Below are 17,500 nucleotides of genomic sequence, written 5' to 3'. Positions count from 1 at the left end.
ATTACATTTAGTTTTATAAGCATTTAAGTCAGAAAATAGTTTAAGCTCAAAATTTGTCAGAGTCCACTTTGTTAGCAAAATTAGTCAGAGACAGTTTAAGCTCTTATTTCATCAGAGTCCAGTTTTTACCGAAAATTCGCCAGAGTCTACTTTGAGAGCAAAATTAGTCAGAGACAGTTTTTAGCTCATATTTTATCAGAGTCCAATTATCAACAGAAATTCGCCAGAGTCTACTTTGAGAGCAAAATTAGTCAGAGACAGTTTTCAGCTCATATTTCATCAGAGTCCAATTATCAACAGAAATTCGCCAGAGTCTACTTTGAGAGCAAATTTCATCAGTGTCCTGTAATCTGTGAAAACTTGACAGAGTCCATTTTATACCCAATTTTCGGCAGAGTCCAGTTTATGCTCAAATTCGCCAGAGTCTACTTTAATAGCAAAATTCATCAGAGTCCAGTTCTTGATCGAAATTCATCAGAGTCCAGTTTTCTAGCAAAATTCATCAGAGTCCAGTTTATACCGAAAATTCGCCAGAGTCTACTTTGTGCCAAAATATTCAGAGTCCAGTTCATGATCGAAATTAATCAGAGTCCAATTAAAGACCCAAATTTGACAGAGACCACATTTTCGCTACTAGCAGTCCAATCCCCCTGAAATTTTAAACAGTCATATTTCAGACGTAGTAAATAAGATCAAGTCAGTTACTGAGCTCCAGCTCTTGTCCCCCACCCTCTTCCACCCTCAAGTCTTTGTAAATAAACCATCAATTTCCCCGAAATTTTTACCCTCTGTATTTCAGACATAGTAAATATGAAGTAACAAATATAAAACTCTAGCTCTTGTCCTCTGTCCAAGTTCACTCATGTAAATTCATTACTATCAGTCCAAATCCCCCTGAGATTTAAACACCCAACTACATTTTCAGACATAGTAAATAAAAACCAGTTCAGTTATCAAGTTTCAACTCTTGTGCCCCCCGCTTAGTTCATTTTGTACAAGTTCTTTATTTTCCAACTAAATCACCCTGAGATTTAAGATCACCTTATTTCTAACGTAGTAAAATTAACCAAGCTACATTTCCTCTGTCTTAGATCATCAGACATAATTATATCCGACCAAGTTCCTCTCCAGCCTATCTGTTTATCAGAATAATTACATTACCCTCCCCTCCCCAACGTACCCAAACCTTCAATAATCATACTGTATTTGCATATTTTCTCTATATTCAGCTGTATTCTTCGCATTTTTCCATGTTTTCTGTGTTCACTCCATGTTCTACAAATGTTCACAGCATGCTCAGTTCAAATTTTTTCTGCCGTTTTCCCCGTATGTTCACTATGTTCTTTGTCATGTTTTCATGTGCATCATATGTTCTCTGTATAACTTTTATACTCAATATTCATGTTCTCAATGTTCGTAGCGCATTCTTCACATTTTTCCATGTTTTTCTGCATTCATTCCATGTTCTATAAATGTTCACAGCATGCTCAGTTCAATTCTTTTCTACCGCTTTCCCCGTATGTTCACTATGTTCTTTGTCATGTTTTCATGCACATCATATGTTCCCTGTATAACTTTTATACTCAATATTCATGTTCTCAATGTTCTTAGCCTGTTCTTCACATGTTCAGTGTTCATTCTTTGTATTCCCTATGTTCCTTATCATGTCTTCATATTCTCTATAAGTTCATATTCCCTGCTTGTTCACTCTATTCATCAACTTTTTCTTACATGTTTTCTGTGTTCACTGTATGTTCACTGTGTTCATTCCCCTACTTAACCTCAATTTTTTATGTTCTTTGTTTCTTCCATTCACTAACTAGTTCTTTGTCAAATAATATTATACTGCATTGCAGATCCCTCAACAATTTTAGTCACCAAGTTTTATTTGCAAAACTATGTCAAAGTAATTCTCGTAGTCAACTTATTAGTTCTACCAACCCCCGTTCTTAAACAAAATCTACACTTTATTCAGTTCCAAATTTACAAAGACAAACCTTTCTCGTAACTTCTTAACTAAAAATCTTTCGCCAATCAACTAAAACATAGTCACTTTCGTCATTTTTCAACTACACTTATCCATAGTCAACAGAAAATTGTCAAAGGAAACTTCTTTCAGCACTTTTCTTAACAGCCGCTATGTTTCATCAAGTAAGAAAAAATTGTCAAAGGAATCTTTCCAGCACTGTTCACAACTAAACATATTCCCCATTCATCAGAAAATAACCGTGTTCTTCATGTTTCATTGTCATTTCATAACTAAAATTATCCGCCAATCATCAGAAAAAGTCATGTTCATCATGTTTTGTCTTTTGCTCAACTAAAAGTATTCATCGGTTAATTAAAAATAGTTACTTCATCATGTTTCCTTGTCATTTCTTAACTAAAATATCACTTCTCTCATCTGAAAATAGTCAGGATTAATCTCTTTCAACACCGTTCTTAACTAAAACAACCTTTCGCTTAGCTAAAAATTGTCAAAGGAAACTTCTTTCAGCACTGTTCATAACTAACTTTATCCATCGTCAAGTAAGAAAAATAGTCAAAGGTGCTCTCCGTTACACCAAAGTTACTCTTCGAGAAATCAAAGACACTCTTCAATACATCAAGGACTTACTCAAAGACACCAAAGTTACACTCTAAGACATCCTTCGAGACATCAAAGACATCCTTTAAGACTTCAATGGGACTCTTCGAGATATCAAAAGACACTCTCAAACACTCAAAAATTTACTCGCATCCTCAAAGTTATTCTCAGAGTTATCAAAAGTTAATCTCAGTCATCAAAATGCTATTCTCTAAGTAGCCTTTCGTTCATCAGAGAAACTTTCTAAGACATTTTCGTTCATTAAAGTTAATCACAGAGGCATAAAAGTTATTCTCGGAGCTATCAAAATTAATCTCTAAAACAACAAAAGTTAATCTCTGTCATCAAAGTTGATCTGCAAGATATCTTCGAGACATCAAAGTTACTTTTCATTACATCAAAGACGCATTCAAATACTACCCATGTTCTCAGAAGTCATTCTCAAAGTCATCAAAGTTATTCAAAGAGCTAACAAAAGTTATTCTCAGAGTCACTTTCGTTCTTCAGAGAAACTTTCCAAAACATCTTTGTTCATCAAAGTTATTCTCAGAGTTAACAAAGGTAATCTCTAACTCACTCTCGTTCATCAAAGTTGTTTCAAAGACATCAAAGTTAATCTCAGAGTTATCCAAAGATATTCTCATGTCCACAAAAGTTATTCACAGAGTCGTCAAAGTTAATCCAAGACATCATTTTTCATCAAAGATATTCTCTCTAAACCATCAATGTTCTTCTCTAAGACATAAAAGTTATTCTCAGAGTCACCTTCGTTCTTCAGAGAAACTTTCCAAAACATCTTCGTTCATAAAAGTTATTCTCAGAGACATCTAAAGTTAATCTTAGAGTTATCAAATGTAATCTCTAACTCACTTTTGATTAGAGATTACAATTAATGAATTTAACTTATTCATTAAAGTTAATTTCTATGTTATAAAAGTTTGTCTCAGAGACATGTAAAGTTAATCTTAGAGTTAACAAAGATAATCTCTAACTCACTCTCGTTCGTCAAAGTTGTTTCAAAGACATCAAAGTTATTCTCAGAGTTATCCAAAGATATTCTCATGTCCACAAAAGTTATTCTGAGCTATCAAAGTTAATCTCAGACATCTTCATTCATAAAGTTATTCTCAGTCATGAAATGTTATTCTCTAAGTAACTTTCCGTTCATCAAAGATATTCTCTAAGTCCTGAAAGTTATTCTCTAAGACAGCAAAGTTATTCTCTGAGCTAACAAAATACTACTCATGTTCTCAAAGACATTCTCAAAGTCATCAAAGTTATTCTCAGAGTCATCAAAAGTTGTTCTCTAAAACATCAATGTTGCTATCTAAGACATCAAAGATGTTCTCTAAATCATAAAAGTTAATCTTAACTCACCTTCGTTCATTAGAGAAACTTTCCAATCCATATTCGTTTACCAGAGTTATTCTCAGAGTCATCAAAGCGATCTCTAATTCATCTTCGTTCTCCAAAAGTTGTTCTCTAAGACACCTTCATTCATCAAAGAAACTCTCCTTGTTCCATCATGTTATTCTTTAAGACATCTTCAGTCATAAAATTTTCTCTCCAAAATGTAACTAGTTCAGCTTTTCATACCAAGCCTGCACTTGTTAAAATATATTTTCGCAGTCACTTTACCCTAAAACTGTTCTCTGAACTATCCTAACTTAACTTACCTTACCTTACCTATCTTACCTAACTTTACCTATCTTACCTAACTTAACCTGCATAACCTAACTTTACCTATCCTAACCTAACTTACCTTACCTTACCTATCTTACCTAACTTTACCTATCCTAACATAACTTTCCTTACCTTACCTATCTTAACCTGCTTAACCTAACTTACCTAACTTTACCTATCTTACCTAACTTAACTTTCATAACCTAACTTTACCTATCCTAACATAACTTACCTTACCTTCCCTATCTTACCTAAGTTTACCTATCCTACCCTAACCTAACTTGTCTTACCTAACTTAATCTTACATTCCCAAACTGATGTATCCTAACTTATCTAGTCCAACCAGACATGCTCTAACTTACATAAGTATTCCTTCTTGTCTTTTGTGTTTCGTCAATCATTGTCTCATATTCATTTACTCATTTCATTAGTTAATTTCTCAAATGGTCACTTATGCATTTCAAGTGCTATTTGTTAGAGATTGGATATTTAAGCATTTCAAAGAATTTTTGTTATATATGGGCATTTACTCATTTCAAGGGTTAATTTCTCAAATGGACATTTTTGCATTTCAAGTGTTATTTGTTTAAGATTGGGTGTTTAACCATTTCAAAGGATTTTGTTATTTATGGGAACTTACTCGTTTCAAGGGCTAATTTCTCAAATGGTCATTTTGCAGATCAAGGGTTATTTGTTAAAGTTCATCAAGTTGCTCATAAGTTGTATTTATTATGTTTGTTATCATTTATTCTTATTCCCCAACCCCTTAACCTAACCTCTTGTAATCGTAGTGTATTTGGTAGGTTCTATCATATGTTCTTATTCCCCCAACCCTTTACCCTAACCTTTCAAATGTAGTTTGTTGAATATATTATCCTTTTCCTAACCTTTCAGATGTAGTTTGTTGAATATATTATCCTTTTCCTAACCTTTCAGATTTAGTTTTGTTTCTCCTTTGTATATTTTACCCAAACCCACCATCCCACTTAACCTTCTTTCCTTCTTTACTTTGATTTCACATATAAGTTCATTCTTTATCTTAGTAATAATAGAATTACAATAGTAAAGAATCAGATCTACTAAGACTTGAAATTGAGAAACAAGAGCTCAAGGGAGTGAGAGCATGAAAGAAGAGCAAGGAGTAAGAGAGAGGGGGCGGAAGAAAATGGGACCAAAGAAGAGAGAATGAGAGAGAGAGTGTGGGCATGGGGGAACTAAGACTTGAATTTGAGAAAAAAGAAAACTAAGTGAATGAGAGTGAGGGTGTGAGAATGGGAGAACTAAGACTTGAATTTGAGAAACAAGAGAGCATTTGAGCAAATGAGGGAGAGAGAGGGGGAGGAAGAAAGAGAATAAGGGAGAGAGATAGAAAAGGAGGGTTAGAAGGAGTAGGAGAATCAAAGAAAAAAAAGGAAAGAAGGTTTGGGTAAAAATATACAAAGGAGAAACAAAACTACATCTGAAAGGTTAGGAAAAGGATAATATATTCAACAAACTACATCTGAAAGGTTAGGAAAAGGATAATATATTCAACAAACTACATTTGAAAGGTTAGGGTAAAGGGTTGGGGGAATAAGAACATATGATAGAACCTACCAAATACACTACGATTACAAGAGGTTAGGTTAAGGGGTTGGGGAATAAGAATAAATGATAACAAACATAATAAATACAACTTATGAGCAACTTGATGAACTTTAACAAATAACCCTTGATCTGCAAAATGACCATTTGAGAAATTAGCCCTTGAAACGAGTAAGTTCCCATAAATAACAAAATCCTTTGAAATGGTTAAACACCCAATCTTAAACAAATAACACTTGAAATGCAAAAATGTCCATTTGAGAAATTAACCCTTGAAATGAGTAAATGCCCATATATAACAAAAATTCTTTGAAATGCTTAAATATCCAATCTCTAACAAATAGCACTTGAAATGCATAAGTGACCATTTGAGAAATTAACTAATGAAATGAGTAAATGAATATGAGACAATGATTGACGAAACACAAAAGACAAGAAGGAATACTTATGTAAGTTAGAGCATGTCTGGTTGGACTAGATAAGTTAGGATACATCAGTTTGGGAATGTAAGATTAAGTTAGGTAAGACAAGTTAGGTTAGGGTAGGATAGGTAAAGTTAGGTAAGATAGGGAAGGTAAGGTAAGTTATGTTAGGATAGGTAAAGTTAGGTTATGAAAGTTAAGTTAGGTAAGATAGGTAAAGTTAGGTAAGTTAGGTTAAGCAGGTTAAGATAGGTAAGGTAAGGAAAGTTATGTTAGGATAGGTAAAGTTAGGTAAGATAGGTAAGGTAAGGTAAGTTAGGTTAGGATAGGTAAAGTTAGGTTATGCAGGTTAAGTTAGGTAAGATAGGTAAAGTTAGGTAAGATAGGTAAGGTAAGGTAAGTTAAGTTAGGATAGTTCAGAGAACAGTTTTAGGGTAAAGTGACTGCGAAAATATATTTTAACAAGTGCAGGCTTGGTATGAAAAGCTGAACTAGTTACATTTTGGAGAGAAAATTTTATGACTGAAGATGTCTTAAAGAATAACATGATGGAACAAGGAGAGTTTCTTTGATGAATGAAGGTGTCTTAGAGAACAACTTTTGGAGAACGAAGATGAATTAGAGATCGCTTTGATGACTCTGAGAATAACTCTGGTAAACGTATATGGATTGGAAAGTTTCTCTAATGAACGAAGGTGAGTTAAGATTAACTTTTATGATTTAGAGAACATCTTTGATGTCTTAGATAGCAACATTGATGTTTTAGAGAACAACTTTTGATGACTCTGAGAATAACTTTGATGACTTTGAGAATGTCTTTGAGAACATGAGTAGTATTTTGTTAGCTCAGAGAATAACTTTGCTGTCTTAGAGAATAACTTTCAGGACTTAGAGAATATCTTTGATGAACGGAAAGTTACTTAGAGAATAACATTTCATGACTGAGAATAACTTTATGAATGAAGATGTCTGAGATTAACTTTGATAGCTCAGAATAACTTTTGTGGACATGAGAATATCTTTGGATAACTCTGAGAATAACTTTGATGTCTTTGAAACAACTTTGACGAACGAGAGTGAGTTAGAGATTATCTTTGTTAACTCTAAGATTAACTTTACATGTCTCTGAGACAAACTTTTATAACATAGAAATTAACTTTAATGAATAAGTTAAATTCATTAATTGTAATCTCTAATCAAAAGTGAGTTAGAGATTACATTTGATAACTCTAAGATTAACTTTAGATGTCTCTGAGAATAACTTTTATGAACGAAGATGTTTTGGAAAGTTTCTCTGAAGAACGAAGGTGACTCTGAGAATAACTTTTATGTCTTAGAGAAGAACATTGATGGTTTAGAGAGAATATCTTTGATGAAAAATGATGTCTTGGATTAACTTTGACGACTCTGTGAATAACTTTTGTGGACATGAGAATATCTTTGGATAACTCTGAGATTACCTTTGATGTCTTTGAAACCACTTTGATGAACGAGAGTGAGTTAGAGATTACCTTTGTTAACTCTGAGAATAACTTTGATGAACAAAGATGTTTTGGAAAGTTTCTCTGAAGAACGAAAGTGACTCTGAGAATAACTTTTGTTAGCTCTTTGAATAACTTTGATGACTTTGAGAATGACTTCTGAGAACATGGGTAGTATTTGAATGCGTCTTTGATGTAATGAAAAGTAACTTTGATGTCTCGAAGATATCTTGCAGATCAACTTTGATGACAGAGATTAACTTTTGTTGTTTTAGAGATTAATTTTGATAGCTCCGAGAATAACTTTTATGCCTCTGAGATTAACTTTAATGAACGAAGATGTCTTAGAAAGTTTCTCTGATGAACGAAAGGCTACTTAGAGAATAGCATTTTGATGACTGAGATTAACTTTTGATAACTCTGAGAATAACTTTGAGGATGCGAGTAAATTTTGAGTGTTTGAGAGTGTCTTTTGATATCTCGAAGAGTGTCCTTGAAGTCTTAAAGGATGTCTTTGATGTCTCGAAGGATGTCTTAGAGTGTAACTTTGGCGTCTTTGAGTAAGTCCTTGATGTATTGAAGAGTGTCTTTGATTTCTCGAAGAGTAACTTTGGTGTAACGGAGAGCACCTTTGACTATTTTTCTTACTTAGCGACATATAATTTTAGTTACGAAAGTGTTGAAAAAGTTACATTTGACTATTTTTAGTGCTCCACAAAGTATAAATGTCAGTTAAGAACGACGATGATAGATATCTTTGACTATATTTTCTTACTTGACGATGGATAAAGTTAGTTATGAACAGTGCTGAAAGAAGTTTCCTTTGACAATTTTTAGCTAAGCGAAAGGTTGTTTTAGTTAAGAACGGTGTTGAAAGAGATTAATCCTGACTATTTTCAGATGAGAGAAGTGATATTTTAGTTAAGAAATGACAAGGAAACATGATGAAGTAACTATTTTTAGTTGACCGATGAATACTTTTAGTTGAGCAAAAGACAAAACATGATGAACATGACTTTTTTCTGATGATTGGCGGATAATTTTAGTTATGAAATGACAATGAAACAAGAAGAACACGGTTATTTTCTGATGAATGGGGAATATGTTTAGTTGTGAACAGTGCTGGAAAGATTCCTTTGACAATTTTTTCTTACTTGATGAAACATAGCGGCTGTTAAGAAAAGTGCTGAAAGAAGTTTCCTTTGACAATTTTCTGTTGACTATGGAAAAGTGTAGTTGAAAAATGACGAAAGTGACTATGTTTTAGTTGATTGGCGAAAGATTTTTAGTTAAGAAGTTACGAGAAAGGTTTGTCTTTGTAAATTTGGAACTGAATAAAGTGTAGATTTTGTTTAAGAACGGGGTTGGTAGAACTAATAAGTTGACTACGAGAATTACTTTGACATAGTTTTGCAAATAAAACTTGGTGACTAAAATTGTTGAGGGAATCTGTAATGCAGTATAATATTATTTGACAAAGAACTAGTTAGTGAATGGAAGAAACAAAGAACATAAAAAATTGAGGTTAAGTAGGGGAATGAACACAGTGAACATACAGTGAACACAGAAAACATGTAAGAAAAAGTTGATGAATAGAGTGAACAAGCAGGGAATATGAACTTATAGAGAATATGAAGACATGATAAGGAACATAGGGAATACAAAGAATGAACACTGAACATGTGAAGAACAGGCTAAGAACATTGAGAACATGAATATTGAGTATACAAGTTATACAGGGAACATATGATGTGCATGAAAACATGACAAAGAACATAGTGAACATACGGGGAAAGCGGTAGAAAAGAATTGAACTGAGCATGCTGTGAACATTTATAGAACATGGAATGAATGCAGAAAAACATGGAAAAATGTGAAGAATGTGCTAAGAACATTGAGAACATGAATATTGAGTATAAAAGTTATACAGAGAACATATGATGCACATGAAAACATGACAAAGAACATAGTGAACATACGGGGAAAACGGCAGAAAAAATTTGAACTGAGCATGCTGTGAACATTTGTAGAACATGGAATGAACACAGAAAACATGGACAAAAAGTGAAGAACTACAGCTGAATATAGAGAAAATATGCAAATACAGTATGATTATTGAAGGTTTGGGTACGTTGGGGAGGGGAGGGTAATGTAATTATTCTGATAAACAGATAGGCTGGAGAGGAACTTGGTCGGATATAATTATGTCTGATGATCTAAGACAGAGGAAATGTAGCTTGGTTAATTTTACTACGTTAGAAATAAGGTGATCTTAAATCTCAGGGTGATTTAGTTGGAAAATAAAGAACTTGTACAAAATGAACTAAGCTGGGGGCACAAGAGTTGAAACTTGATAACTGAACTTGTTTTTATTTACTATGTCTGAAAATGTAGTTGGGTGTTTAAATCTCAGGGGGATTTGGACTGATAGTAATGAATTTACATGAGTGAACTTGGACAGAGGACAAGAGCTAGAGTTTTATATTTGTTACTTCATATTTACTATGTCTGAAATACAGAGGGTAAAAATTTCGGGGAAATTGATGGTTTATTTACAAAGACTTGAGGGTGGAAGAGGGTGGGGGACAAGAGCTGGAGCTCAGTAACTGACTTGATCTTATTTACTACGTCTGAAATATGACTGTTTAAAATTTCAGGGGGATTGGACTGCTAGTAGAGAAAATGTGGTCTCTGTCAAATTTGGGTCTTTAATTGGACTCTGATTAATTTCGATCATGAACTGGACTCTGAATATTTTGGCACAAAGTAGACTCTGGCGAATTTTCGGTATAAACTGGACTCTGATGAATTTTGCTAGAAAACTGGACTCTGATGAATTTTGCTAGAAAACTGGACTCTGATGAATTTCGATCAAGAACTGGACTCTGATGAATTTTGCTAGAAAACTGGACTCTGATGAATTTTGCTAGAAAACTGGACTCTGATGAATTTAGATCAAGAACTGGACTCTGAGCATAAACTGGACTCTGCCGAAAATTGGGTATAAAATGGACTCTGTCAAGTTTTCACAGATTACAGGACACTGATGAAATTTGCTCTCAAAGTAGACTCTGGCGAATTTCTGTTGATAATTGGACTCTGATGAAATATGAGCTGAAAACTGTCTCTGACTAATTTTGCTCTCAAAGTGGACTCTGACGAATTTTGAGCTTAAACTATTTTCTGACTTAAATGCTTATAAAACTAAATGTAATGGCTAAGATGTCTGTTTTCCTTAACAAATTGTCTAAGACAGTATTTGCTGAAAATGGTCTTTTTACAAAATTTGGTCATAAACATATAAATAAACTTCTATGATTATTTGAAACTCTGAAATATTTTCTTAAAACTGATCTCTGAAAAAAATTGAATTTCCCCCATAAGAACGGTTAGCAAACTTCTAAAATCTCAGAAATTATGCTCCTTATAAGAATTCCTTAATTCCAAATCTGTGACTGCCCAATTCACCTGAAAACCCCGAAGATCCACAGACGAATTTCCGATGTTGAAAACAGGCACAATATGTCCGTAGATTTTACCTGGAAATGCTGTGACACAAACACTATATTTTCTAAAATATTTCTATAAGATTTTCCTACTTATTTTCCTCATAAGAACGCTTAACAAACCTCTAAAATCTCAGAAATTATTTTTCTCATAAGAATTCCTTAATTCAAATCTGTGACTGCCCAAATTCACCTGAAAACCCCAAAGATCCACAGACGAATTTCTAAATTACCTGAAACCCCCCAAGATCCACAGACGAATTTCTAAATTACCTGAAACCCCCCAAGATCCACAGACGAATTTTCTGAAAAAAAAAATTCGTCTGTGGCTCTTACTCCCTACTACTACGGTGGTGGTGGTGGTGGTGGTGGTGACGGTGGTGGTGGTGGTGGTGACGGTGGTGGTGGTGGTGGTGGTGGTGGTGGTGGTGGTGGTGGTGGTGGTGACGGTGGTGGTGGTGACGGTGGTGGTGGTGGTGGTGATGGTGGTGGTGGTTGTGGTGACGGTGGTGGTGGTGGTGGTGACGGTGGTGGTGGTGGTGGTGGTGACGGTGGTGGTGGTGGTGGTGGTGGTAGTGGTGGTGGTGGTGGTGATGGTGGTGGTGGTGACGGTGGTGGTAGTGGTGGTGGTGGTGGTGATGGTGGTGGTGGTGGTGACGGTGGTGGTGACGGTGGTGGTGGTGGTGGTGGTGGTGACGGTGGTGGTGGTGGTGGTGGTGACGGTGGTGGTGGTTATGGTGGTGGTGACGGTGGTGGTGGTGTTGGTGGTGGTGACGGTGGTGGTGGTGGTGGTGGTGGTGATGGTGGTGGTGGTGGTGGTGTTAGTGGTGGTGGTGGAGGTGGTGGTGGTGGTTTTCGTGGTGGTGGTGGTGATGGTGACGGTGGTGGTGGTGGTGGTGGTGGTGATGGTGGTGGTGGTGGTGGTGATGGTGGTGGTGGTGACGGTGGTGGTGTTGGTGGTGGTGATGGTGGTGGTGGTGATGGTGATGGTGGTAGTGGTGGTGATGGTGGTGGTGATGGTGGTGGTGATGGTGATGGTGGTGGTGGTGATGGAGGTGGTGGTGGTGGTGGTGATGGTGGTGGTGACGGTGGTGGTGGTGGTGGAGGTAGTGGTGGTGGTGGTGACGCTGGTGGTGGAGGTAGTGGTGGTGACGGTGGTGGTGGTGGTGGTGGTGGAGGTAGTGGTGGTGGTGGTGATGGTGGTGGTAGTGGTGACGGTGGTGGTGGAGGTGGTGGTGGTGGTTTCGTGGTGGTGGTGGTGGTGGTAGAGGTAGTGGTGGTGGTGGTGACGGTGGTGGTAGTGGTGACGGTGGTGGTGGAGGTGGTGGTGGTGGTTTTCGTGGTGGTGGTGGTGGTGGTGACGGTGGTGGTGGTGGTGGTGGTGGTGGTGGTGGTGGTGGTGACGGTGGTGGTGGTGGTGTAGGTAGTGGTAGTGGTGGTGACGGTGGTGGTGACGGTGGTGGTGGTGGAGGTGGTGGTGGTGGTGACTGTGGTGGTGACGGTGGTGGTGGTGGTGACGGTGTTGGAGGTGGTGGTGATAGTGGTGATTGTGGTGATGGTGGTGATAGTGGTGATTGTGGTGGTGGTGATGGTGACGGTGGTCGTGGTGGTGATGGTGGTGGTGATGGTGGTGGTGGTGGTCTTAACGATGGTGGTGGAGGTGGTGGTGATGACGGTGGTGGTTGTGATGGTGATGAGGGTGGTGGTGATGGTGTTGGTGAAGGTGACGGATGATTTTGGTGATAGTGGTGGTGGTGACGTTGGGGGGTGGTGATAGTGGTGGTGGTGACGGATGATGGAGGTGGTGGTTGCTATGGAGAAAGACCCCAGCACCTGCTGCAGCTGGTGTGAGGTGACCAGCTTGAAAAGGATATATTAATTCCCATCCCAGCTGGCGTGTACCCGCCCGCCACATGGGACCTCACTCTTATATATAAATAGGCGGAGAGCTGGTTTGGGAGGGAAGGGTGAGGGGGGAGGGGATCTGGGAGGGATGGTCAGGGTGGCAGGGTGAGGGGAAATCCTTGGAAACACAAACCGAAACTGTCTCTATTTTCTGCTTGTTACAACTTGTAATAAAGTTGTTACATCTTGGCTTAACGTGTTTATGTCGTATTAGAACGGTGTTACAACTTGCTATATTGGTTGTTATAACTGGTTAGGAGGTGTTAAAACTTGTTCGAACGTTGTACCAACGTCGTCGTTTCGGTGTGTGTTTGGCGGGAAGGTGACTGACAAGAATGGTCAGGGATGGATGGCCTAACCAAATAAGTACACATAGTGGTACAGTACACAGCTAAGATAACTGTTCACCCCAATGGTATTGGTGATTATTTTCTGAAATCACCAAGATATTTCAAGAGGGTACACGATATAAGGCAAGTAAACAACATCGTTAAATCGCAGTGGGGCTCACGCACAGCGACCAACCCGCAGAGCTCACTAACGTTCTTAACATTCCCGGGTCCCAAGTCTGATGTCATGAACTACTTGGCAATAAAACGTATAAGCAAACTTGTCCTAGAGATTAGTGAAGAAGACATTCACGCATAACTTCTAGATCATAAGATTCCAATCTACAGAGTATAGAATAGAAGGAGAACTGAGTGATACAAGCACGATAATGTTCATTTTCCTAGACGAGCCTCCACCCTGAACCCGTTTAGACCACACCACGAGACGACACGACACACACCACACCCCGAGACGACCCGACACACACCACACCCCGAGACGACCCGACACACACCACACCACGAGACGACCCGACACACACCACACCCCGAGACGACCCGACACACACCACACCACGAGACGACCCGACACCAACCACACCCCGAGACGACCCGACACACACCACACCCCGAGACGACCCGACACCAACCACACCCCGAGACGACCCAACACCAACCACACCCCGAGACGACCCGACACACACCACACCCCGAGACGACTCGACACCAACCACACCCCGAGACGACCCAACACCAACCACACCCCGAGACGACCCGACACCAACCACACCCCGAGACGATCCAACACCAACCACACCTCGAGACGACCCAACACCAACTACACCTCGAGACGACCCAACACCAACTACACCTCGAGACGACCCAACACCAACCACACCCCGAGACGACCCAACACCAACCACACCCCGAGACGATCCAACACCAACCACACCTCGAGACGACCCAACACCAACTACACCTCGAGACGACCCAACACCAACTACACCTCGAGACGACCCAACACCAACCACACCTCGAGACGACCCAACACCAACCACACCTCGAGACGACCCAACACCAACCATACCTCGAGACGACCCAACACCAACAACACCTCGAGACGACCCGACACCAATAACACCTCGAGACGACCCGACACACACCACACCCTGAGACGACCCGACACACACCACACCCCGAGACGACCCGACACCAACCATACCTCTAAACGACACGACACCAACCACACCCCGAGACGACCCAACACCAACCACACCCCGAGACGACCCGACACCAACCACACCTCGAGACGACACGACACCAACCACACCTCGAGACGACCCAACACCAACCACACCCCGAGACGACTCGACACCAACCACACCCCGAGACGACTCGACACCAACCACACCCCGAGACGACCCGACACACACCACACCCCGAGACGACCCGACACACACCACACCCCGAGACGACCCGACACACACCACACCCCGAGACGACCCGACACCAACCACACCCCGAGACGACCCGACACACACCACACCCCGAGACGACCCGACACCAACCACACCCCGAGACGACCCGACACCAACCACACCCCGAGACGACCCAACACCAACCACACCTCGAGACGACCCGACACCAACCACACCTCGAGACGACCCAACACCAACCACACCTCGAGACGACCCAACACCAATCACACCTCGAGACGACCCAACACCAACCACACCTCGAGACGACCCAACACCAACCACACCTTGAGACGACCCAACACCAACCACACCTCGAGACGACCCAACACCAACCACACCCCGAGACGACCCAACACCAACTACACCTCGAGACGACCCAACACCAACCACACCTCGAGACGACCCGACACCAACCACACCTCGAGACGACCCAACACCAACCACACCTCGAGACGACCCGACACCAACCACACCTCGAGACGACCCAACACCAACCACACCTCGAGACGACCCAACACCAACCACACCTCGAGACGACCCAACACCAACCACACCTCGAGACGACCCAACACCAACCACACCCTCATCTACAGAAAGTACCACCCAAGATAACACAACAACCAATGGCTTAAACATAATAATAGAACTGTGGAATGCAGCCAGCATGGAAAAAAAATACGTCCATTCCTCTACTGAGCGAAACGAGACGTAGTTTTCACAACCGAATCATGGCTAACCCCCCAAACATAATTCCATGTTTACAAACTATTAATGCGGAAAAACAGAACTAATCACAAGTAAACATAGAACTAATCACTAGTAAACACAGCAAACACTGAACTCTATAACCACCTAAACACTTCATTCATTCTTTGGTCTCCCCATTACCACCCAGCATATTCTTCTGTCTCCCCAGTACCTCCTAGCATACCATCACCCCCAGTACTTCCCATCTTACTATCACCCCAGTACCTCTCAGCATACTATCACCTCAGTACCTCCTAGCATACCATCACCCCAGTACCTCCTACCATACCATCACCCCCAGTACCTCCCACCATACTATCACCCCAGTACCTCCCACCATACTGTCACTCAGTACCTCCCACCATACCAGCACCCCCAGTACCTCCCACCATACTGTCACTCAGTACCTCCCACCATACCAGCACCCCCAGTACCTCCCACCATACTGTCACTCAGTACCTCCCACCATACCAGCACCCCCAGTACCTCCCACCATACTGTCACTCAGTACCTCCCACCATACCAGCACCCCAGTACCACCCACCATACTATCACCCCAGTACCTCCCACCATACTATCAACCCCAGTACCTCCCACCACACTATCACCCCCAGTACCTCCCACCACACTATCACCCCCAGTACCTCCCACCACACTATCACCCCAGTACCTCCCACCACACTATCAACCCCAGTACCTCCCACTACACTATCACCCCAGTACCTCCCACCACACTATCACCCCAGTACCTCCCACCACACTATCACCCCAGTACCTCCCACCACACTATCACCCCAGTACCTCCCACCACACTATCACCCCAGTACCTCCCACCACACTATCACCCCAGTACCTCCCACCACACTATCACCCCAGTACCTCCCACCACACTATCAACCCCAGTACCTCCCACCACACTATCACCCCCAGTACCTCCCACCACACTATCACCCCCAGTACCTCCCACCACACTATCACCCCCAGTACCTCCCACCACACTATCACCCCAGTACCTCCCACCACACTATCAACCCCAGTACCTCCCACCACACTATCACCCCCAGTACCTCCCACCACACTATAACCCCAGTACCTCCCACCATACTATCAACCCCAGTACCTTCCACCATACTATCACCCCAGTACCTCCCACCATACTATCAACCCCAGTACCTCCCACCACACTATCACCCCCAGTACCTCCCACCATACTATCACCCCAGTACCTTCCACCATACTATCACCCCAGTACCTCCCACCATACTATCAACCCCAGTACCTCCCACCACACTATCACCCCCAGTACCACCCACCATACTATCACCCCCAGTACCTCCCACTACACTATCACCCCCAGTACCTCCCACTACACTATCACCCCCAGTACCTTCCACCATACTATCACCCCAGTACCTCCCACCATACTATCAACCCCAGTACCTCCCACCACACTATCACCCCCAGTACCACCCACCATACTATCACCCCCAGTACCTCCCACTACACTATCACCCCCAGTACCTCCCACCACACTATCACCCCCAGTACCTCCCACCACAGTATCACCCCCAGTACCTGAGGTACTGGAGTGATAGTTCATCAGATAGTTGACCAAATAGTTCTACCTCTGAGACCCTGCTCCAATACACTCAGAAATCACAATAACATGATATATCAAATGAACAAATCAACCGGTGCCTTGATGGGGGTTCGAACCGATTCTCTGGCATCCTGATGCCCTTGTTACCTAGCAGTAAATAGGTACCTGGGAGTTAGAC

General features: G+C 41.1%; 2 protein-coding genes across 3 annotated transcripts in view; both read right to left on the bottom strand.

The window, feature by feature from the left end:
• The window catches only part of LOC123750822 (organic cation transporter protein), a 233,852-nt gene that overhangs the window by 201,122 nt on the left and 15,230 nt on the right, over positions 1-17,500 (bottom strand). The window lies entirely within an intron of this gene.
• Positions 13,926-15,611, bottom strand: LOC138371094 (uncharacterized PE-PGRS family protein PE_PGRS54-like). Its single transcript, XM_069335809.1, has one exon. The coding sequence runs from the start codon at positions 15,609-15,611 to the stop codon at positions 13,926-13,928; it is 1,686 nt and encodes a 561-aa protein (XP_069191910.1).

The sequence above is a fragment of the Procambarus clarkii genome, chromosome 4 (genome assembly GCF_040958095.1).
Source record: "Procambarus clarkii isolate CNS0578487 chromosome 4, FALCON_Pclarkii_2.0, whole genome shotgun sequence".
NCBI lineage: Eukaryota > Metazoa > Arthropoda > Malacostraca > Decapoda > Cambaridae > Procambarus > Procambarus clarkii.
Note: the sequence above shows the minus strand (reverse complement) of the source record. Positions and strands in the feature narration are given on the sequence as shown.

Coding starts and splice junctions, on each gene's coding strand:
- LOC138371094 (XM_069335809.1), bottom strand. CDS start 15,611: ATGTTTAAGCCATTGGTTGTTGTGTTATCTTGGGTGGTACTTTCTGTA.